At 38.8% G+C, this 23,024-nt stretch overlaps 1 protein-coding gene across 1 annotated transcript; it reads right to left on the bottom strand.

The window, feature by feature from the left end:
• Nucleotides 1-7,780: 7,780 nt before the first annotated feature.
• On the bottom strand, nt 7,781-22,102 carry LOC133777428 (histidinol-phosphate aminotransferase, chloroplastic-like). Its single transcript, XM_062216995.1, has 9 exons — nt 21,583-22,102; nt 20,287-20,370; nt 19,937-20,091; nt 19,716-19,813; nt 19,440-19,548; nt 18,475-18,632; nt 16,261-16,403; nt 9,170-9,310; nt 7,781-8,115 (listed from the first exon to the last, which is right to left on the bottom strand). The coding sequence occupies exons 1-9, from the start codon at nt 21,820-21,822 to the stop codon at nt 7,984-7,986; spliced, it is 1,260 nt and encodes a 419-aa protein (XP_062072979.1). The 5' UTR covers nt 21,823-22,102; the 3' UTR covers nt 7,781-7,983.
• Between the last annotated feature and the right edge of the window lie 922 nt (nt 22,103-23,024).

Raw genomic sequence — 23,024 nt, 5'->3', positions numbered from 1 at the left:
ATAATATAATTCACATAATCATGCATATAATTATTTAATGGCATAATAAATCAATTATGGCCTTCTCGACCTCCTGATCAAGGTCATAAACCTTAATAGGGATTTTGGGGCATTACATTGACAATCCTCAATAGTTTAATACAAACAAAAGCCACTCTAATGGCAAAATACAAGTTTTAGGCTCTGTCCCTGTACTTTCCCTCGGTCATGGCGGATGAGCAGCTAACAATGTACACGCCACCCCCAGAGCTCTCCAAATCATAGTTGGTCCAGCTTTCCCTTGCATTTACCTGCACCATGTAGCATCCATGATCCAAGGCCCAGCAAGAAAACCACAAACAGTAACCACACATACAATAGTAGCGTCCAATCAATCTCAGTACAGTCATTCAGAAATTCAACAAAATATAAGCATCAAGCTAATAACAGTAAACAAGTATTTTCAAAACATATTTTAACCAATGATATAAATGCTCAGGGTCAGCGCCCTTAGGCCGAGCCCTCTGTTTACTAAGCTGACCCCGGCTCACAGTGGCAAAGCCGTCCAATGCACTAATCATCAACCCCGTCTCCCTTAGGTTGTACTTTAACATTTCACATAATAATAATGAAGTTACATAACACATATATCCAGATACAGGGAACCTTAATCCCAAACACAACAACATGGGTGCAGTTTTCTTACCTTGAATTTCGAGCAGAGAATTAAGAGTGGTCCCGAGCACGACCCTCAGTCTTGAGCCTTGGCGCTAAACCTAGTCATAGTGTCAATGGGTAACCATCAATTTCTAATCCAAATAATTTCTTAAGAAACAATAGCTAGCCTTCGAGACATCAATTTCTACTAAACCGAGTAGTAGAAATCATCCAGAGCGCTTAGGTTTGAATTCCTGAGCCTCCCCAAGCTTTAAACCCAAACTAGGCCAAAGTTCCCTAGGCGGGCCGCGACCTGGCCCTAGGGGTCGCAGCGCGCCCTCAAGACAAAGACACGACCCCCTTACATCTGGGGGAGGCGAGTCGCGACTTGCCCCAAAAGGTCGCAGAGTGCCCTCAAAACAGAGAGCCCTCCCTCCCAGGGCACTCTGGGCATGCAGGTCATGGCGCTCATGAGCTGGGTCACAGCGCGCCCCACGAACCCAGAATTTTCTTGGTTTTCTCGTCATCCTTCCTAGCCAAAAACCATAAAAATTCAACCAAACTCAGAACTAAACCCATAATTCTTATCCCCACAACCTAATCAACATATTAGATCTTATAAGAAATTCTTATTCTTCCTAACACCCAAAATCAGTTATCAAATTCTCACTCATGCAAGCTCAACCCCTTTAGCTTAAACTCAGTAGAATTAGAGAATTTGACTTGAATTCTTACCTCAAATTGCAGCCTAGTTTCCCCAACAGTATCTTTGAATGAACACAACTTAATCCTTAGGTTTAGAGAGCTGAATTCCCTAGTTCAAATCTTCAATTCATCAAGATTTCCTCAAACTTAAGAGAGAGAGAGAGAGAGAACCATGTATGATAGAGTGTCAGAATGTGCTGAGAGGCTCTACTACTTTTTGGTTACCCCTTAGACACTTACAGTGTATAAAGCTTAATTTAAAATGACCAAACTTCCCTTTATTACCAACCTAGTCCTTAAATTACCCCTATTGGGAGGTTCTCCAAAATCCCACGAGCAGCCCCTAATGAGCTTAAATAGATGCAAAGTCTGTGGCCGTTTGCAGTTTGGGGCATTGACCTAATTGGCTCTTTGCCCACAGGGAAAGGCGGCGTCAAGTATGTTGTGGTTGCCGTCGACTACTTCACTAAATGGGCCGAAGCCGAGCCGCTCGCAACCATAACGACCAAGAAGGTGCTGGATTTTGTAATAAAAAACATCGTTTGTCGCTATGGATTGCCAAGGAAAATCGTCTCGGATAGCGGCACTCAGTTTGATAGTGATTTATTCACGAATTTTTGCAAACGGCATGGCATTATCAAGAGCTTTTCTTCAGTCGCTCATCCCCAAGCAAATGGACAAGTCGAAGCAGTCAACAAAACGCTAAAGGATACACTGAAGAAAAGACTAGAAGAAGCTAAGGGGGCGTGGCCAGAACAATTGCCTGAAGTCCTTTGGTCGTACAGAACTTCCCATCGAACAGAAATAGGCCATACTCCATTCTCTTTAGCTTATGGATATGAGGTGATGTTGCCTGTTAAGTTAGATCTGCCTTCGCATCGCAGAATAACGTACGATCAAGGCTCGAACAGCCAACTACTTATGGAATCCCTAGACTTGGTCGATGAGAAGCGTGAGCAAGCCCAACTCTGAGTAGCTGCGTACCAGCAAAAATTCACTCGGTATTTCAATTCTAAAATGTGAGAAAGGAAATTCAATGTCGGAGATCTAGTACTTCGAAGAGTTTTCCTGAACAACCGCGACCAAGTTGCTGGAGTACTCGGACCTAATTGGGAAGGGCCATACCAGATTGAAGAAGTCCATCACCCAGGCACCTACAAACTTGCTCGCTTAAACGGAGATCTTGTTCCTCGCTATTGGAATCGAGAACACCTGCGCAAGTACTATCAATGAACAATCCTTCTTAAAGGATTGGCTTGTATTAATTTTACTTTTTACAAGTTATGAAAAAGGGTTGGTCATTTTATGTGACTAATCGCTTATAAGTGTAAGATCTTTTTTATCACTCGTACAAACACGTTTTTTCCATCTATTATGAGAAATATAAGGGACTGTGCGGAGCCAGTCATTCTTGCCAATTATTGTATTTTATACAAGTATTTGCTCATTACGTGTGTTGTTTTGCTATATTACAATTTTAATTGTTTTGCTATGAGCAGTATTGTTCAAACAAGTTTTGGTCAAGGCAAGTGACCAAGGACCTAAAGCTCCTCGATCACTTGGGGGGCATATAAGGTATCTAGTAAGCAAAGCATATCGAAAGGTATGTAAACACATGAGCAAAATAAGTGAAAGCATGCTAGGGTACTAAGAGTATTTTTCAAAAAAAATTATTTTGTTAAATCAAACCAAAGTATTATGCTAAGTTCGGTCATGCGAACATATGTTATAATAAGATGCAAATATATTATAAAATCAAAATGGATCCTTTTACACCGCGAGCAGTTGCTGCTCGGATGTAATTGTTCAGTTAAAAGTAAAAGCTGCCCATGTAGCGATAAATAATCAATTGGAAAATAAGTGTCTTTACATCACGACCTGTAGGCCGTGTACTTGAAAAATTAAAAGAAAAAAAATTGCAGACTACGAGGCTGGAGGATCTTGAGGGGTGCCCTGGTCGACGACATCCATAGCTTCATTGTCTGCCCCGTCCAAGCCAGTTGCCAAGGAGATTTCGAGCGAGGCAGTAACCCTTGCTCTCTCTTTTTCTGCCAATCGAGCAATGTAGCGGGCTCTCTCAGCATGCCTAGCGTGCTCGGGAAGGTAGCTGAAGTCAGCCCCTTTGTTATTTTTCCAGAAGTCATAGAAACACTTAACCGTGGCGTTCTTGTACCTTTCCAAATTGCTGGTGTTGGCTTGTTCAAGCTTCTCGATCCGGCCCTCCAAGGTTGTAGTCTCTTTTCTACTCGCAGCCAATTCCTGCTCGAGCCTTTTAGCCTCACGATAGTTGATATGGTTAGACTCCTTGAAGTTATCTTTTTGCTCGATGGCCTTATCAAGAGCAGTCTGCTTCTCCCTTAGCTCCTCAGCCAGTTTGTTCTTCTCCTCGAGCACCGCCTCAAGCTGTTCAGTGTATTTCGCTTTAGCTGCTTTGAGTTTGTCAGCATGCCGTTGCTCCAAAGACTTGGACTGCTCAGTGATAGCGCCTGAACGGAGCCATCGCCTCTCGGCAACATTCATGTTTCAAAAAATTTGCGACCCTGTCTTTGACCGATCTTAAGGTGCGATTCGATATGTCGCCCCCTGTGGAAGTAGGGCCAGCCTGCTGAGTTTGGTCGGTTGGGGCCGGTGGAGACGGTGTCGACCCAGCAGGAGCAGGGGGAGTTTGCTGCTTGTGAGGAGAAGGAGGTGGTGTTACATTTGTTGAGGGTCCGTCTGCCAGTGGGCCTGTAGTACGGGCTTTCTTGGCCTGAGGCATTTTACTGCTTTCCCTGGGATGCCTCTTGCTTGTGTTCTTCTTGCTCTCGGGAGCCTCGGGGGCACTGTATATGTCGAACACGTTCTCGAAGTCCATGTCTGTAAGAGAAGAAAATACATGAACAGTGAGATAGTACAAACGATTGAGTATGTTATGTCAGGAAAAGAAACAAAGAAAATTGTAAGTGAAATACCCGAGCTATCATTACTGGTCGCTACATTATAAACTCTTCTAGTGTTTCACTCACTCTCTAGCATGAAGAAGCCTGAATCTAAATTGGGAGCGTACTTAAAATTGCCGTCCCTGTCAAATAAGTGACAGGGAATTGGCAAACTATCTAAGAGCAAGAGATCAGTACCGTTCTCATCTGAAGATTCGTTGAGGGGCTTGAGAGGTTCGGTGGCTTTCTTTTTTCCCTTTCCCGTTGGGGCAGGGGGAGCAGCAGCCTGCGGGGTGCTGGAGGGTTCCCTGATTGTTACTCTAGTGGCCCTCCTCGGAGGGGGTTGTGACACGTCTGGGTGCTGCTCGGGAACATCTCCACCAGTGGCACTCCCCACCGTTGACTCCCTCACATCCTGATGAGGGGCCAAAAGGTCGACCAGTCTCAGATTGGCCTCTGTGACCAGCTGTTTGACACTTTTCTCTATGTCGGTCATGCTAACCAGGAGGGCTGATCGCATCTCCATGTCTGGAGTAGGGTCTGGTCGCAACCATGGGCCTGAAACGCACTAAATTTCGAAGGAAAATACAGCAAAAAATTGAAGAAAGATTGACGACCAGTGGTACAAAGACTTTACCTCCTTGAGTGAAGGCCAAGTTGTTCGTGACCATGTCAGTCGTTAGGAAATACTCTTGATGGTACTTCCCCACATTCGAGATATGAGTGGTGTTAGTCAGGAAAGTGCGACCTGTCTCCTGGTGACAAAAGTGGAAAAACCCCGTGTTTTCTTGGTTGGGGTTAGATTTTAGGTCAAACAGATAGTTGACCTCGTGCGGTGTGGGGACAGGCTATTTTTTTGTGGCTATAGAGGATATAGAGTGCAACAAGCATTCTATTATTCGTTGGGAGTTATTTGAAAAGGGGCGACCCCGAAGTAATTGGCCACCCCCTAGAAAAAAGGATGAAGAGGCAGGGTAGCTCTTGCCTCGATGTGGTATCTCGACCAGACGCTGAAGGCACCTCCAGGCAAGGTCGCCCGTTGGTCTTGAGTAGGTTGGACTAGTGTCACCCCAGGGAGTCCATATTTTTTGATGTAATTAGCGATCATCCTGATCGTTACCCGGCTGACGGGTGCGATGTACCATTCAACATCTGGTTGAACGGCGTTTCGGGGCTGAGCACGAGTTTGAATGTTTGGGTCAGGGATATTTCCTTCCCGACCACTGGTCGAGGGAATGCCAGCCTGAGGAGTAGGCTGGTTAGAAGGGTTGGAAGCTTTCTTTTTCTGGGCAGTGGATTTTACTCTACCCATGGCTAGAAGGTTTGGCTGAGGTCTATTGGGTGGGGTTCGAGGAAAAGGAATTTCTGGTATAAGCAACGACAGTTGCTCTTCGTCTTCAAGCAATTAGGCAAGCAAGTCGTCGTCGATAAGCCTTTCACCTCCCCACGGATCTTGCATGAAAAGTTGCGAACAAAGAAAGGGGGAGGTGAGAAAGTAAAGCCTAAAAATCTGTGTTGAGAGTTAGAATAATGTTGCTCGCGTAAAAAAGTTAAGCTTTTATACGACCAGCAGCATTCTAGCAAAAACACTAAGTTATATACGAGCAGTTTGAAAAACAGATTGAAAAGCGGAAGTAAAAAGTTTTTCGGGAAAAAAGCTTTTTCAACTCCGAAGGGGCGGGAAAAACCCAGTTTTTCAACTAGCTTAAAAATCAAATTTTTACTTCGATTTTACGCCCTAAATCTATAATCTCAACTACCAAACTGACTCTTAACTCCTACAAGACGTTTCATCACCATTTTAAGCATCGGTAAACATTCTCAATCTCCCCAAAACAGTTTCAGTCAAGAACTCATAAATCAGAAATAGATATAAACAAGTATTGCATGGCATATTAACAACTGAAAGGTTTGAAGAAACGTACTTGTATGAAAGATGGAGTAAAGTTCTGGGACACTAAGTTGATTCAGCTGGGCAAGAGCTTCGTGATCCGTGTGAGTTTCTATGTTCCCGGGAATGTAGCTCCTGGTTCTTCGGTTTTCTTGAAGATAAAGTTAAAACGTAAAAAGTAAAAAACTGATTCTTAAGGGTTATTTATATTAGCCGAGGAGCGGTTACCAAGGTAATCATAAAGGGTAACTATTCAAGGCGTGGGGAAGTGTGATAGCCATCAGACAAGTTATTGGGAAACTGAAAAAGACTTGATTGGACATGATTGATCACCTTTTTTCGAGAAAGCATGGGCGGCTCTGACAGATTTCGTGGGGTATTCGAAGAGTCCGTTTCCTAAGTTTAATTATTGTTGGTCGCAATAAATAAACTTGGGGGGCAAATGTTTACCCTAAAAACGGCTACTGATGACGTGGCAAGGATTTCTCCTACGTAGTTGACACGTGGCAGAAGTACTGCTCGACTATCGACCAAAAGCACATCGCTTCGCCAGGGGTTAACTTTTAGATATGACCAGGTTGGTCATATAACCTGATTTATTTCCTTCTTAAACTGTAATCTTATAATAATTGCATGGAATATTTCTTCATTATTATCTTGATACGCGATTATAAAGGAAAGATAGGGCACGTTGGCACATGTAACCCTCCTTGAGCCTATAAATATACATGAAATAGCTCAAGGAATGGACTTTTGATCCCTGAATCATTTCACTAAGATAGAGAAAAAGAGGGAGATATAGTGCAATTATCCATTGTTTTATTGTATTTCTCCCAAGGTTTGTGAAACTCAAGAACCCTAGTTCTTTGATCACTGCTTTGAGATTCAATTTTAATAATGACACTAAGTGGACGTAGATCATTACCATCGTTTGGGACCGAACTACTATAAATTCTTGGTATTTTCTTCTCTTCTATTAGATTATCTTTCTTACTTGTCGTTTTTTCATTTGTCGTATATTTGACTCTGTGTCGTTTGCCAAATCGTGGGTCAACAATAATGTACATTTTTGGACCCTATATTTTTTCTTATTACCTGTTTGGACTTTGTGTTTTGACAAATTATTCAAAACAAAAGCGCAATCATTTTGTCTAATATCTGTGTTATCATATTCAATTTTTCTTCATCAAAATTTTATTTAGGAGTCTACATAACACATAATTCAAAAAGTAATTTCTCAAAACACACCATCCAATAAAATATAATAATATTGGAAAGAAAACAATAACTATAATGGTCCTTCACCAATTGGTCCATTTCATACTTGAAAGCACCTAGTTGTTTGGTTTTGTTTAATTCTTGATTTAACAAATTTCACTAAATTAGACAAATTGAGAACAATATTTGTGAGCACATATAACCCAACTTCTACCAAAGTAGTAGTACGGAAACCATCCACAAACATGGGTCAATTTTAATGAAAACTTCTTTACCCTCAGAAATATAATAATATTTGAAAGAAAATAACAATAATGGTCCTTCACCAATTGGTCCATTTCATACTTGAAAGCACCTAGTTGTTTGGTTTTGTTTAATTCTTGATTTAACCAATTTCACTAAATTAGACAAATTGAGACCAATATTTGTGAGCATATATAACCCAACTTCTACCAAAGTAGTAGTACAGTAACCATCCACAAACATGGTTCAATTTTAATGAAAACTTCTTTACCCTTTTGAAACAGTAATTCAAATTGTTTAATTTCAACGAAGGCTCTGGCTCTTCATTCGAGAAAAGGAAAAGAAAACAAATCTTAAAGCTTTAAACTGGGATTAATAGAACCGTCTGAGGCATTCCATCAGAATATCACTGTGTTCAGGCTTCCCAACAGATACACGAACAAAACCCTTTAGTTCTTTGCTATTGTAATGACGGATCATCACTCCCATTTTTGCAAGGTCCTCCTGCATTCAAATTAATTTGTCATTGCTAAAGGTACGAGTATTGCAGTTATAACGCAGCAAACACCGAATATAAATCATTTTAGACATATTTCTCATGATATAGAAGAGGAATAACTCGCAAAAATAAGCCTATGTATGCAAAACAATAGTAGAAAGAGCTACTGCCTAACCATAAGTCCATTTATTTAAGAGAACTAAACAAAAAATAACTATAATCATTAACAAATAATTATGCTCAGAATATCAAATTTTTAGTTCAAGAGTGAAATTATGGTAAGCCGTGAACATCAGATAAAGTTTGAATCAAAGATGAGATTGATTTGCTGATCAAATTATGGTGGAAGTAAACCCAGTGTAACTCAACACCCAGAAACTTCATCATTCTCCTAATCGTCTTCTTCTTTGAGGGGCCCGAACTGTTTTTTGGCTGTTTTTTGACTAAACATATTTGTTTTACGAAATAATTATATTTTTTTGCATAATAAAAATATGCAATATTTGTGTTAGTCTGTAAAATAACATATTTTAATTCTTAGTATGTAGACACTAATCAAGTAGAGAAGCAGGGCAATGAGGTAAGGTATACCTTAGTATACCTTTACCCCACCCATATATAGTACATGGGGTATTAAAAACTATACCGTTATCCTACCCGAAACTTAAACCCGCATGTAAATGGATGTGTTGTCTTCTGAGAAAGACACAAGTTTTAACTTCTCTCTCGACTTTGATGGCTGAGGAAAAGAATATAACCATATTCATTTTCTTTGATTTTGCTTAGTTGGACAAACATACTTTGTCCACTGGTGTATAGTATGTTTTTCTTCTCCTCTCTTTCATGTCTCAGTTTTCTTTATTAGGAAAAGTTTATGTCCTAAAAAAGGAAAACTACATAGCTCAAATAAAAGCAAATGTACATAATTTTTTCCATTTCTCTGTTACATGCCTTCGATTGCATGGCATGTTTGTGTCTTCTATTGCATATAAACATTTGAGGGCATGTGCATGTTGTTGTGGTTGTGTAGATGTGTCTAGATTTTAATATATACTGTACCTTTAGCTTCTTCGCATCCATCCCAGGTGTAACCTTGCAGAGAATGAAATTAGAATGGCTTGGAAATGGGTTTAGAAAAGGCACGTCTTTGAGAAGGTTGTACAGCCTCTCTCGTTCTTTTAGCAAAGCATCTTTCACATTCTGGAAGAAATAAGCAAGTACTCATCAGTTATTACCTTATCTCACACAACCCATATTTTTTTTTTTTTTTTTTTTGAAAAGAGACAAGGTCAATCAGTGATTGACCCCCAAATTTCATTAAAGACCCTCACTTAAAGCGGAGGAAAACCATAGGACCATTACAGAAAAAAACCAATACATAGAAAATAAGTACAAGTCATAGATCAGATCAGATTCTAATCTTGGGAAATTTCCTAGGACAAAATACAGCCCCAGTCTCTGTGAACATCTTGAAATGAAAGATTTTCAAAGTATTTTGTCCTATAGACCCATGTTGCAACCCAAAATTTAACTTTATCCCACACCTCTTCACTCTTCTTTTCTATGTTGTCAAAAATTCTGCCATTCCTTTCTAGCCATACTGCCCAAAAGATAGCCATTACTGTAGCTGTCCATATTCTAGCAGACCTCTTCCCCCCATCTATCTTACAAGACAAGAGCTCAGCACAATTCTTTGGCATGCACCAACTTAATCCAAATTCTCTCAGTAATCTATTCCATAGACATTGGCTAAATGGACACTCAAGAAATAGATGTGAAAGAGATTCATCAGCATTCTTGCAGCATACGCACCAGCCCGGAGACAACATCTGGTAAGGCCTTCTCTTTTGCATTACCTCCTGAACATTTACCTTTTGCAAAGCTAACAACCAACCAAACACTTTGATTCTAGATGGAGCACAACATTTCCACAGCGACTTAGCCCAATTTCCTTGTGTTGTATACTGGTCTGAAACTAAACTTTGAAAGGCACTTTTACAAGAAAAAATACCATTAGACTCAGGAGACCAAATTCTAGAGTCATCCACCACATCAAGAATTGATTTCTGTTCAAGAAGCTGAAGCAGGCCTACTAAATGAGGGACCTCCCTATCTCTCAAGTGTCTTCTGAACTGAAAGTCTCATCCAGAGTTAGAACTTGACCAGCCTTCTCCCCCACCCACCATTTCTTTTACACTTTTTTGTCTCCCATTAGAAATCTGCAGAAGATCAGGGAATAGTCTCATAAAGGGTTCATCTCCCACCCAAGCATCCTCCCAAAATCTGATTCTATTCCCATTACCAACCTTGAACCGGACCCTAGTCAGGAATACATCATACATTGCTGCAATACTCTTCCATGGTCCTCTAAACGACAGAGAATCCCCTCTTTTCGTATCCCAGAAGTTATCAACTCTCCCGTATCTACTTTTGATCACCTTATGCCAAAGGGTCTTCTCTTCCAACGGGAATCGCCACAACCACTTCATCAAAAAAGCCTTGTTTCTTGCTTCCAACTGCCCAATACCTAACCCTCCTAGAAAAAGGGGTTTACACACCTTTTCCCAAGCCACCAGATACTCACCCCCACCCAGATCACCCCCTTCCCAAAGGAAATCCCTCGTCATCTTTTCAAGGACGATGATAACAATTTTGGGTGCTCTAAACAATGAAAGGAAGTATGTTGGTAGGGATGATAACACAGATTGAATAATAGTTAATCTACCCCCTCGAGACAAATACGCACCATTCCACCCATCTAATCTTTTCGCAAATTTTGCTACAACTGGATCCCAAAACGCTTGTTTCTTAGGATTCCCCCCCAAAGGCAGCCCTAAGTACTTCAAGGGCCACTGACCCACTTCACACCCTACCGATCTCGCCAGAGAATCAACCACCTCCTCCTCCATGTTCAAACCCAAAATTTGACTTTTACTCATGTTGATTTTCATCCCAGATGCAGAGCAAAAAGTCTTTAGAATATCAAGTAACTTTTGAACTGAACCTTCATCTTTAATGAAGAATATCGTATCATCCACAAATTGTAAATGACTTACCAATACCTTTTCCCTCCCCACAAGAAATCCATTATAAAAAGAGGACTCAATAGCTTTGTCTACCATCCTTCCAAGTACGTCCACTACCAAATTGAATAGAAAAGGTGATAACGGATCCACTTGCCTTAGACCCCTTTCCCCATAGATCTTCCCTCTCAGTCTTCCATTTATAAATATAGAGTAAGATGCTGAGGATACACAACCTTTTATCCACTTCCTCCATTTATGGCCAAATCCTTTCTTTGCTAGTACCATGTCTAAAAATTCCCAATCAACATAGTCATAGGCTTTCTCAAAATCTATTTTGAAAACTATACCACTTATTCCTTTGCTTCTATATTCCTCCACCGCCTCGTTTGCCACCAATACCGAATCTAAAATCTGTCTATTTTCCACGAAAGCAGACTGAGTTTCAGAAATAGTGTCATCCAATACCCCTCATAGCCTGATAGCCAGTACTTTGGAAATTATCTTGTACAAACTTGTAATTAGGCTTATCGGCCTATAATCCTTCACCTTAAAGCTATTCAGTTTTTTGGGGATAAGGCAAATGTACGTCTCGTTCATATTCCCTTGGATAATACCGTCTTCTGAAAACCTTTTAAACACCCTCATCACATCCCCTTTTAAGATATCCCAATTCCTCTGGTACATTGCCATTGAGAAGCCATCTGGACCTGGAGCTTTGTCCCCATCACATTCAAACACTGCCTTTTTCACTTCCTCTTCTTCAAACGGTCTTTCCAGATGTGAAGCTAGGAAGTCCGGGACTGCCTTCCACTCAATTCCCTCAATTCCTATCACTTCTCAGTGTCCTGATCTATACAAATTTTTGTAAAAAGAAGTGATTTCATCTACTATTTCGTTCTCTTTTTCCAATATTACTCCATCCACCCTTTCAATTCTAGAAATGAAGTTTTTGGCCTTTCTGGCATTTAGCAAACGACGGAAAAACTTGGAATTTGCATCCCCATCTTTAGCCCACTTGCATTTAGCTTTCAGCCAAATTCCTCTCTCTTCTTTGAAAAGCAATTGTTGCCATTCCTTCTTAAGTGATCTCCTTTCTTCCATTAATTGTAAGCTTTAGCAGTCACTTCCTTCCAATCTATCCAGCTCAGAGATTCTCCTTTCTAATGTTTGTTTTAGAATCTTTTTGCTTCCGAATTCCTTATTACTCCACTCCTTCACCTTCCCTTTAATTATTTTTAGTCTTTCCATAAAGGTGTAACCTGGCCAACCTTTTGCTCTAGCATTCTTCCACCAAATTGCAAATTCCTTCTTAAAAGAGCTGTGTTCCAGCCACATATAGTCAAAACGGAAGGGACTTGGCCCCCACTTGGGTGGGTTGGAGTCCAAAACAACCGGGTTATGGTCTGAGAAAATTCTAACATGTACCTCTTGCCTAACAAATGGGAATATCTCATTCCATCTGCTAGAAAACAGGAATCTGTCCAATCAACAACAAATTGGTTGCTGTTTAAAATCTGACCATGTAAATTGACCATTATTCAGCTTGGGATCAACAAGTCTCAGCTGTCTTATTAGATCATCAAACAACTTCATGCTTTTGGTTACGGTTCTACTTATTGACTTCTCTTCCAGCCTTCTAACTACATTAAAATCACCCCCTAAACACCATTTATCACCACATATAGCACTTAGTCCTGCTATCTCATCCCAAAAATCAGATCTCTCACCGTATCTACTAGGTCCATAGACTCCTGAAAACCACCAAGGCTCCTTTCCCTCAGCTTCAATAAGTACCGATATAGAAAACTCTCCTACTAAAGAGTCCAACACATTAATTTTTCTCGAATCCCATACAATTAGAGTCCCTTCTGATCTCCCCATGGCTGGTAGTAGAGACCATGCTTTAAATCTAGACCTCCAGATGCTTCCAACAAATTTTCTGTCCACCATCTCCCTTTTAACTTGTTGTAACACAATAAGATCCGGGTTAATCTTGCATATCGTAGCCTTAATAGTCTTTCGTTTCTCAGCTGCCCCACTTCCCCTCACATTCCATGTCAAGATCTTCATTTATCTGTAGTCCCCTTCCCCCTTTTCTTCTTAGATTTGTTATCATAATTTATTTTACATGCCAAGTTTTTCAGTTCCCTACTCCTCCTTGATTTCTGAAATACCACCGTCATCCCCAAATCACTCAACGATTCAGATACCTTACTCCAATCATTCTCATGCCTCTGACTTGGCTCCAATCTCCCTTTCTCAGTACTTTCTTTCCTTGATTCCCCACTCATATGTCCGTTATAGGATCTGTGTTTCAAGGATATATTATCCCCCATCTCTTCCATATCTCCATTACTCCATAGCTTTATCATATCTGGTAAAATCTCTTCTACTCTCTCTGTAGGAATTACAGAGTAGTCATCTTCCTCCTCTGAACTACCCCCTCCGAGCTGTCATCATTCATGCCATCCTCTTGAAAATCTTCAATCCTTTCCAGTTCTTCTATATTGCATTCCATATTATTTTTCATTATTTCTGGGTTCATCATAACCCCTTAGGACTACTTTTCTTTTTCCTTCTATATAAACAATCAGCTGCCCTTCTACCTTTTCCTCCTCGTTTTCTAGCATTGTTCCATCTTTTAACAGGACTGAATTCTTTTGTTGCTTTGCTGTCTTGACAAACTCAGACCAATAAATTATTGCAGCCTTTGAAAAAGCTATCCTAGCCTTCGGACTAACTTTCCTGAAACTGTTAATAAAAAAACCCCTCACAAAATCCATCTGCTCCCTTTCTTTTTGAGCCATTCTTAATTGGGGAATATTGGACCACTCTACATTTGACACATCAACGACATGAAGCTTCCTTTCCCTGCTGCCACGTTGGCTCCCCCTTATCTCCCACCTTGGTTCTTTATTCATTTTAAATGAATACATTCCCCTAAGGGTCCGTTCCTCTATTCTCCAACTCTCCTATCTAGATTCCAGAAAAGTGAATAAAGGCCCACCAAGCCCAGAGTCCCTTTGGCCCAAATCTTTCTGGTTTATATCTAAATTTAAATAAAACCTGGCTCATGTTCCTTTAAAAAGAGTGAGCAATAAATGCGATTGAAAACCCTGTGGAGACTAATCGTCTTCTCCTCCCTGAGTTTCTCTGGAGTCGTGCAAAATTGCAACTCTTTGTTTGAAACCGCCTCGATTCCCCCACCCGATTCTACAGGGAATAGTCGCCTCCCCTTTATGCTTAATGATTGCGTCTCAAATTCCTGGGTCTCTCCTAGCCCGACCTCGACATCTACGCCTACACCTTCGATTTCTGCACTCCACAGCCCTTCGGTCTTCTCCTCACCAAAATCCTTGCCGCCGACAACAACCGCTCCACCTACAGGCGGTACTAGAACCTGTTTTCCGACGACCTCTTCCCCACCAGAGTCGCCATTCAACCCAACTCCTAATACATCTCCCTCTTCCTGCCATATTGTGTTGAGAAAGCCATGAAATCTATAGCCCCAATCATTAAGTCTGAATAATTTTAAAGAAAATTCAGAACCCTCATGCAGGAGTCGAATATTTTTAGGTACAAAACCCTCTTCATCCACTTCCATCTTGAGTCTCAAGTGATGTAAGTACGTTTTTTCTGCTGTATCCTTCTCCACGTCTAGCAATCCTCCACACATGTCACCAATTTTCCTCATGATCTTAATATTCCATAAATTCAGAGGCAGTCCTTCAACACCAATCCAAGACCTCCTGCATTCTATTTTAATATCTCTGTTTTGTTCTTCAATGGACCATCTCCTAAAAGAGACCTTCGTGCCCCCCGTACCCAGTATTACAGTCTTGTGAAGCTTCAGCAAACTCTCCATCTCTTCTTCATTCTTACACCAGATTATGAGTCGATCATCATACATTTGGCTAGCCACCCATTTCCTCTTAGTTTCCCGAGAGAGATTATAGAAAATAACACTCCATCCCACCTTACTATTATCTCTAAACATTATTAGAGCCCTGTTCCAGTCCTTGTCGCAGTTTTCCGCTTGTAAAAAAATTCGTGAAAGTTTTTCTGTTTCATTCTCTCTCTCGGGAACTTGTTCCTTGGTCTGAAACTCTCATTCCCCATTGGTAAGAAATCCCAATATCTTAGCTTATTAGTGCCCCGATTCTGTATTATTTTGTGGAAGCTCTTATTTGTTAGATGGTGATTCTGTTGTATGTATTTGCTCCTCCCGCCAATAGCCTTCATTCCCCCGTCGATTGCCTTCATTCCTCCTCCATGCTCTGAATCGTTATATCTGCCATCAGGTTGGTTTCTTGTTTTTTCTTTTGTCTGTTTCACTATGTTCGCGTAAGAAGGCTTCAAAGCTCCATTCCTGACAGACTCGTTATCCTCCATAATCGATTCCTGTTTCTCATTCTTCTGCATGCTTTGTCTTTTTAGAACCCCCCTAAGACACCTTGCAACCTCGTTCCACACCCTAGCTTGTCTTTCCTCCGGATTATCACCATGGACATCCTTTTATTCTTCAGGACCGATATCTTGATAAACACCCCCCCTGCTATTTTGAAAGCTCTCCAAAAAACAGCTGTTCGAATTGTTTCGAAAAGATCTCTTGAAGTTCACCCTCTGCGTCTCCTCCTTGTTCTGCAGTTCTTCCAGCAGTTCGATAAGCCATGAAGCTGTATCCAATGTTATAGCTATTTCATAACCCGATAATAGAGTCCAGTTCGATAAGCCATGAAGCTGCATCCAGTGTTATAGCTATTTCATAACCCGATAATAGAGTCCTCTGGCATATTCTAACCAAGCCCCCGTCGTTTGATAAGGTGAGCATAAACACCTTATACAAGGTACGAAAGCTCCAATATCTTTGCTGCCCCTGGTCACCAAAGGATCCAGGTTGTTTTTTTAGGCCAAAACCAGTGGGGTAGTAGCCCTCTTTCTTCCCAAAACCAGTGGGATTTTGGTGCCAACCATGGCCGGAAAGACCATGGTCGTTCCTAACGTGCATGGAAAAACTCTTAGAATTCTCTCTTTTTCTCTCTCCTCTCTCCTCTCTTTTTCTCTTTAGCACTTCTGATATATATCTCACACAACCCATATTATTATATTCAACAGATTACCCACCTCTAAATAGGTAGGATTCTTCAATGCTGCACAAGCAGAAACTTCAGCAGCAACAGAAACGTTGTAGGGTTGTTTTGCTCTCCAAAGATACTGAATAATGCTCAATGGAAAAGCACCATATCCTACCCGTAATCCAGCTAAACCTGCATCATGAGACTGTCAACCATTTGACAAAGGATAATGAAACTGAAACACTCAAAACTATAAACAACATGAAACAACACTGAACTGACAAGTCAACCATGCATCAACCACAATGTTGACACAAGTATCCATGAAACATGAAACAAGATGTAAAAAGACATATTTCGATGTAGGGGGATAAAACTTATCCAAACTTTTTTTTATAATCCTTGTTTGAAAAAAAGAAAATAAATACAAGAAATTGATGAATGAATTAAGTTTTTATTCGCTACATCCGTGGCGTGAACTATTATAGGATCAAAAATAAAGAATTTTTTTTGATATAGGGGTATATTATTACTGCAGCATAATAGGTCTACCTAATAGTGGTGAAACAATCGACCTGCAACATGTGTCATGAAGCACAAGTGACAAGTTTTTATACTCAACTGAAAATTTATATCAAAAGAATCCATTACAAATAATTATATAATGTTCCAATCCTTCAAACATTGTGAATCAACAAGTCCTGCCTCTGTATAGCTCACACTCGCATGCATGCTCATTTAACACAGTAAGAGCAACTTGAACCCAGTGCTTATTGTAAGAAGAACATGCTCCATACCATTGCACTTACTAAGATTTGAAGTTTTGAAATTAGGCTCCCCCTAACCCTAAAATATTTGGGGACCAAGAAACTATAGCAATTGCTATGTACATACCTCCTGGACTCGTACCTCAGACCTTGTGGAAGCAAACTATTTGAGCTAACTGTCTTGGGTTACTTATGTTTGGAGTTGGTGTACAATATACTTAACCAATTAACCCTAGAAATTGCCACAAGCAAATAATTACTTGTACTTGGATTATAGATCCTATATTAAGTTATACTTAAATTGTTCAACATCTATGTGCATGCAGGAGAAGTTTATTTCACAGCAAAAGTAAGGCTTTCTCATGTTTCGAAATGGATTATCACTAGCTACCATAACCAACAAGACAACTATTACAAAAAAGCTATCCCCTTAACACCCTTTGTTGTTAGTGTAACCAATTTACAGTTGGCACAAAACTAATTGATCATAATGTGACAATAAGGTCAACACGAATTAAGTTGTTTTAACTGTTACTATCACTACAACTCCTTAACACCCTCTTTAGTGTAACCAATTTACAGTTAGCACAAAACTAATTGATCATAATGTGATAAAGATAAAGACAACACGAGTGAAGCTGTATTAAATGCTAATATCACAACAACAAAATGTAAAGTTTGATTTAAATGTCACAATACTTCAAGTAGGTTAGTAAGGTATGTTTAAAGGCTTAGCTTTCATAGCATTACAATGAAATGTATAACCTAAAAGGATAAGCTATGAAGATGTATATCAAGCAATTATACCAACACAGACACTCACTTGTAAACTCAAAACCTATAAATTTATATTTAGAGACATACCTTACTTGAGTTATAAAAACTTCTTCATGAAATAAGTATACATATATATATAAACACAGGACAAACTACACATCTGGGGTCCTGACTTGAGCCCATGCAAGTTTCCAAGCCAAGAAAAGATTACATCTAAAGCCTGACAATGCATCTCTAAATAGGCACTGCCTTTTGGTGTGGGGTTTTCCTCAATACTGTACATATTTATTAGACTTTGAAGGATCATAAATCGGGATGTTTACTATGAAAAATTGCTGTTGCAGTTATTTTTTGGGCAATTTGGCTGGAGAGATACAGCAGAATATTTGAGGATAATGAAACCACAGTAGAGTATTTATGGGATAAGATAAATTTTTGGGGAGAAAATTGGGTTACATTGTAAAAGAGTTTTCTAGTACAATTCTAATCTCTCTGTGTCACTAGTTTTGTGGTATGTTCATACCACTTTTTCTTGTACTATCTCCATCTTAGTAAGTGTTGTTTCTATTCAATTTTTTCTTTTTTTTTTCTAAAAATAGCAATGTTCTTTAATTTAAATCATTTTGAACTTTTAAATAATGAAATCAATTGTACCAATAATAGTGCACTACTGAGCCCTTCAAAGCTTGAAAATGCAATGTATAAAAAACTGAGGATACCAGCTCTTTTGCTGAATGTTCGAAGAACAATTAAGTTCTCATGCTTCTTCACCCATTGCATCCTAGATTCAATTGTGGAAAACTCAACGTATGCTTCATCAAGGATCACCAACACGGGAAGCTTGAGGATCTTCAAGAGATCATCATCACTAATTATACTGTCATAGATAAATCATAGCGTAAACATATTATATCAACCAAATTTATAGACTAGAAACCAAATTTATGAGAACCAAAATGTCATAAAAAGAGAAAGTTGATACCTCAATTCGCATACACAACATGAAACCAAACCAGTTACTTCATATGTATAAATATAGATGTATATATATATATAAAAAGAATATATTAAAAAGAGATGATGGGAAATCATCTGTGTTACAGTCTAGAAAGCCTACAGGGGGCCGTACAAGAATAATAATAATAGAAACATTCAATCATTTAAATAAATAAATTGGAAAGGAGAAAATGTATTACAGTAGAATGAGGATACTTTAACTAGGTCACTACCTACTACAATTACCAATTATCTAAAATAGGCACATTTAAATAGACTAAAAAAAATAAGAAATTTGACAAACTAGAAAAAAAAAACCAAAGATAAAGCAAGATCCCAAATGAAATAAACAGCAAATATATACACAGGCCATCCTAAGATATTGTACAAGCAAATAAAAGCAACATTATTTAAACCACATCATTTGAACCCACGTCATTTTAAAATGATGATTGTTTATTATTTTGCAATGAATCTAGCTCACAAGTTGTCATTCTGGGAAACTTAAAGTCACGATCATTATTGAAAACCATAAGGAACATTATTTATTTATTTTATTTTTTAGGGGGGGCATAAGGAACATTGAATTAACTGTGTTAGACATCAGTGGTATACAGGTAGATTACATGATAACAGAATAGATGTAGGATATTCATGTCAAAATAATATATGAAACAATAGGAATTACCTCCCATCTGGATTGTTAGGAGATGTTAGAAATATGCATTTGGGTTTCTCCCGTTCAACTGCATCTTTAATGAGTTCCAAATCCAGGCTAAAATCAGATTTCCTCGGAACTGTAGTAAAATAAAAAAATCAGTTGAGGAAAGATTTTATTGAAAATAAAGCAACAATAAAAACATCATATTTTTTAATTATTGTCAACATTGCTACTTAAAAACAGATAGAATCTGATCTTCACATCCTAAAATTCTTATATAGAAAAATTGGAAGCCTTCATTACCTTTGATGACACCTGCAGCATTAACTGCAGCATCAAATTCATACATGGTAAAAGTTGGAGGACAGTCTACAATCTTGTCACCAGGATCAAGCACGCATCTTCAGCAAAACATTTAATCAAAAACAGAGCAAAGTTTGGAAATTTAGATTGCTTCATAACGTAGACAATGCACATTGAGAACAGCATAATTGAAACTCGACGAACACATTTCTTTATCTCACCGCATAATCAAATCAATTAACTCATCTGCACCACATCCCACAAGTATGTAATTAGCTTCAAGGCCCGAATCCTCAGCAAGAGCAGCACGTAGCCGACGGCTTTCAGGGTCAGGATAGATATAAGGAAATTTTAAAGAACCCAAAGCCTCAAAAACCTACAAACAATCTGAGATTGCAATCAGGGAATAACGAAGATTGAAAAATGCTTATTGTTGTACAATAATGCAATGCACATAATTGTGCAAATTAAAATTGGAAGGGGAAAAAAAGGACAACCCAACTAAATTTAACACTAGCAAAATATATTTTTGTTTATAGAGAAAGAAAGTACAATAGCATATATGACTCGCCTCCGGGGGAGGACCATATGGGTTTTCATTTGCATCTAGTTTGATTATATCTTCAGGCTTCCTTCCAAGTTGGGATGATAAAACCTGCATAAATTTGCATAGATATCATATACTGCCAGGACGAGCACATTAAGTGAAAATTGTCTGATTTTAATCAAACATACAAACAATTGACTCATCAGTAAATCCATTGCATAATGACAATTCTGCAAAAGGAATTATAAGGAAGAAATTATATATTGTTAGCAAAAGAAAGTAGTTCTTTGTTCTTTCCCAAGCTCACTCAAAACTAAGCTTAAATATCATTCAGAGGCATCATAGAGCCAGCTGCAACGAAAATGCACAGAATTCCAAGAGCATCAAGCCACTTCACCTTTCTAAATAACATAGGATATATTTCTGCTGCGTAAGGACTAAGGGCCACATCCTGTATCTGTTTTACCACTATTCACTTTTCTCATGTCAAGGTGCTCTACTCCAGAATAAGAAAACCATTTTCCACCAATCTAAACGAGTGGGCCTTATACGCCGCTGCCACTATTTCCAATTGGAAAACTCTTACAGATTGTTTGTACCAGGGATACCACCTGACTTCCACTACGATGGCGGCTGCCCCATTATAACTGCAAAACATTTTCGACAAGAAGTGTTCTCTCCACTATTCAAAAATGTATTAGGGAATACATGTACAAAAGTTATACTCTTATAGCCCCAACTTCATTCTATCCACAGTTTTGTACTTATTGTTACAACATTCGTAGTCAAAAACATCTTTAAGCAGAACGCTTATCCCACTTCACTCTATCTCCAAAGCTTTCTGTTTTCATACTGCCGACAGCCCAAACATTAGAGTCCAGAGTACCGTTGTCAGGTGCCTAGAAAAACTTGTCGTGGGACTTGAGGCAAAATATAGGTCAAATAACTCATCGAGGAATTACGAGGAATTTCGAAATGTTAATTTGTAACAAAGTCTGTTAGTAAAAACACTTCACAAAATAGCTCGAGTGTGGTGTTAGAGCATGATCGAGCGTGGTTAAGAAAGACTAATTGGATGCATCTATGTGAAACACTACCCAAAATAGGCCTTCTTAATCAATTTCAAAAGATTAGTTTTGCAAAGGAATCCTAACTTAGTTCTATACGGATGCTTCTGAAATTACATGTTTTACTAAGAAAAAAGTAATAGTTCGGATTAAACAGTAATGGAGCCACTCAAACACATTCAGAAGTTACTACCACACTAATTCACAGCATACTCTGACTGAAACAAGAGGAAGTGGGGTTGTTGTGGAATACCTCAAATGGCAAAATGGGCTGATAAGGAGACAATTTTCTGAAATGGGATCGAATAAAAGAGTCTCCAGTGACTTGTTGTTGGCCGTCGTTGACTTGCTGCTCCACAGGCTGTACGGACGCCATGGAAACGACCCTGCTCTTGTTCCCGAGAAAAGCAGACCCTGGTGCTATTGGTCTTTGATTCGAATTGGTTCTGAAGAAGCAATTAGAGGAAGCACTATATATATCAAGCACACCCATTAGAATTTAGGATACTATAAGCCCAGAAATGCAAGCGATTCTGTACTGTCTCTACCAACAAAGATATATTCAACCCTAGTGAACTGACCCAAAAGCCGTTACTGAAGACAAAATGACACTATTTATTAGGAAAGTAATCTTTTATGTAACTTCTGAAGATGCCCAGGCGGCAAGGTGGAAGGTTTTTGGTGTCTAGGCTTTAAACCAATCCATTTTCAAGTATCAAATCCATTCCAGTTACAAAAAATTGCATATCCAAATACAATTGGATTTTAATTGGAATGATCAGCCGATGAATCTCTCAAAATTCAATTAAAAACTAATGTGATCCATCTACATATAATATATATTAAAAAATATATTTACATTTCTTTTAATACATTATTATTGGTAGCTATTAGTCTTCTCTTATGTATTAGAGGAGGGATCACTAAAAAAATACGCAATTATTCTCCTCTTTATCGTTGATTTTCAATACTACTTCAAGCTTTTAGTTTGATTAAACTTGTAAAGTTGATAACTTTATGTTGTTTAAACCTAAATGAATAGTATTGTTTAGTTTTAAGTGATATTTTTTTTTGTATGTTTTTAAGTTAATATTAAAAATTAAGTTTCAACTCAATTTTGAAAAATAAAATCAGGTTAAAACCCGAAATCTAATTAAAAATCTGAACAAATCCAATTAAATAATTGGATTGGATTGGATTGGATTTTGATATTGGATTGGAAGATGATTTTCATAATCCAACATTTAATTGGATTGGATTAGTACAAAAAGGTTGGATTGGATCAGATGTCCAACCCTACTCACAATGAACCAGTGAAACATCCTATTAAGTAAACATGCTCAGAAACACCTTCATTACAAAAATTATTCTAACCAAACATCATGGTAAAAGTCCTCATCAAGCAACCAGTTGGACACTACACTGAGTAATTTGCATATAACATTATTTTACAAGACAAACAGTAAAAATGCAAAGTACTCTTACCCATGAAAATCAAACACGAATGCCTACTCTTAAGAATCAAACAAAAGTTACAAACTCAAGCCATCTAAATAAAGATGAAGAACAAACAAAGAACATTCAAAGAGTAAGGAGAAAAGAAAGTTAAGCTTCTTGAGAGTTTTTTCCCTAGCTCCGAACAACACTCCACCAAAGACTCCAACAAATGTGAGTGGGCTTGAAAGCAACCCTCCA

The sequence above is a fragment of the Humulus lupulus genome, chromosome 5, assembly GCF_963169125.1.
Source record: "Humulus lupulus chromosome 5, drHumLupu1.1, whole genome shotgun sequence".
Lineage (NCBI taxonomy): Eukaryota > Viridiplantae > Streptophyta > Magnoliopsida > Rosales > Cannabaceae > Humulus > Humulus lupulus.
The sequence above is the reverse complement of the archived record's forward strand: the minus strand, read 5'-3'. Positions and strand labels throughout refer to the sequence as shown.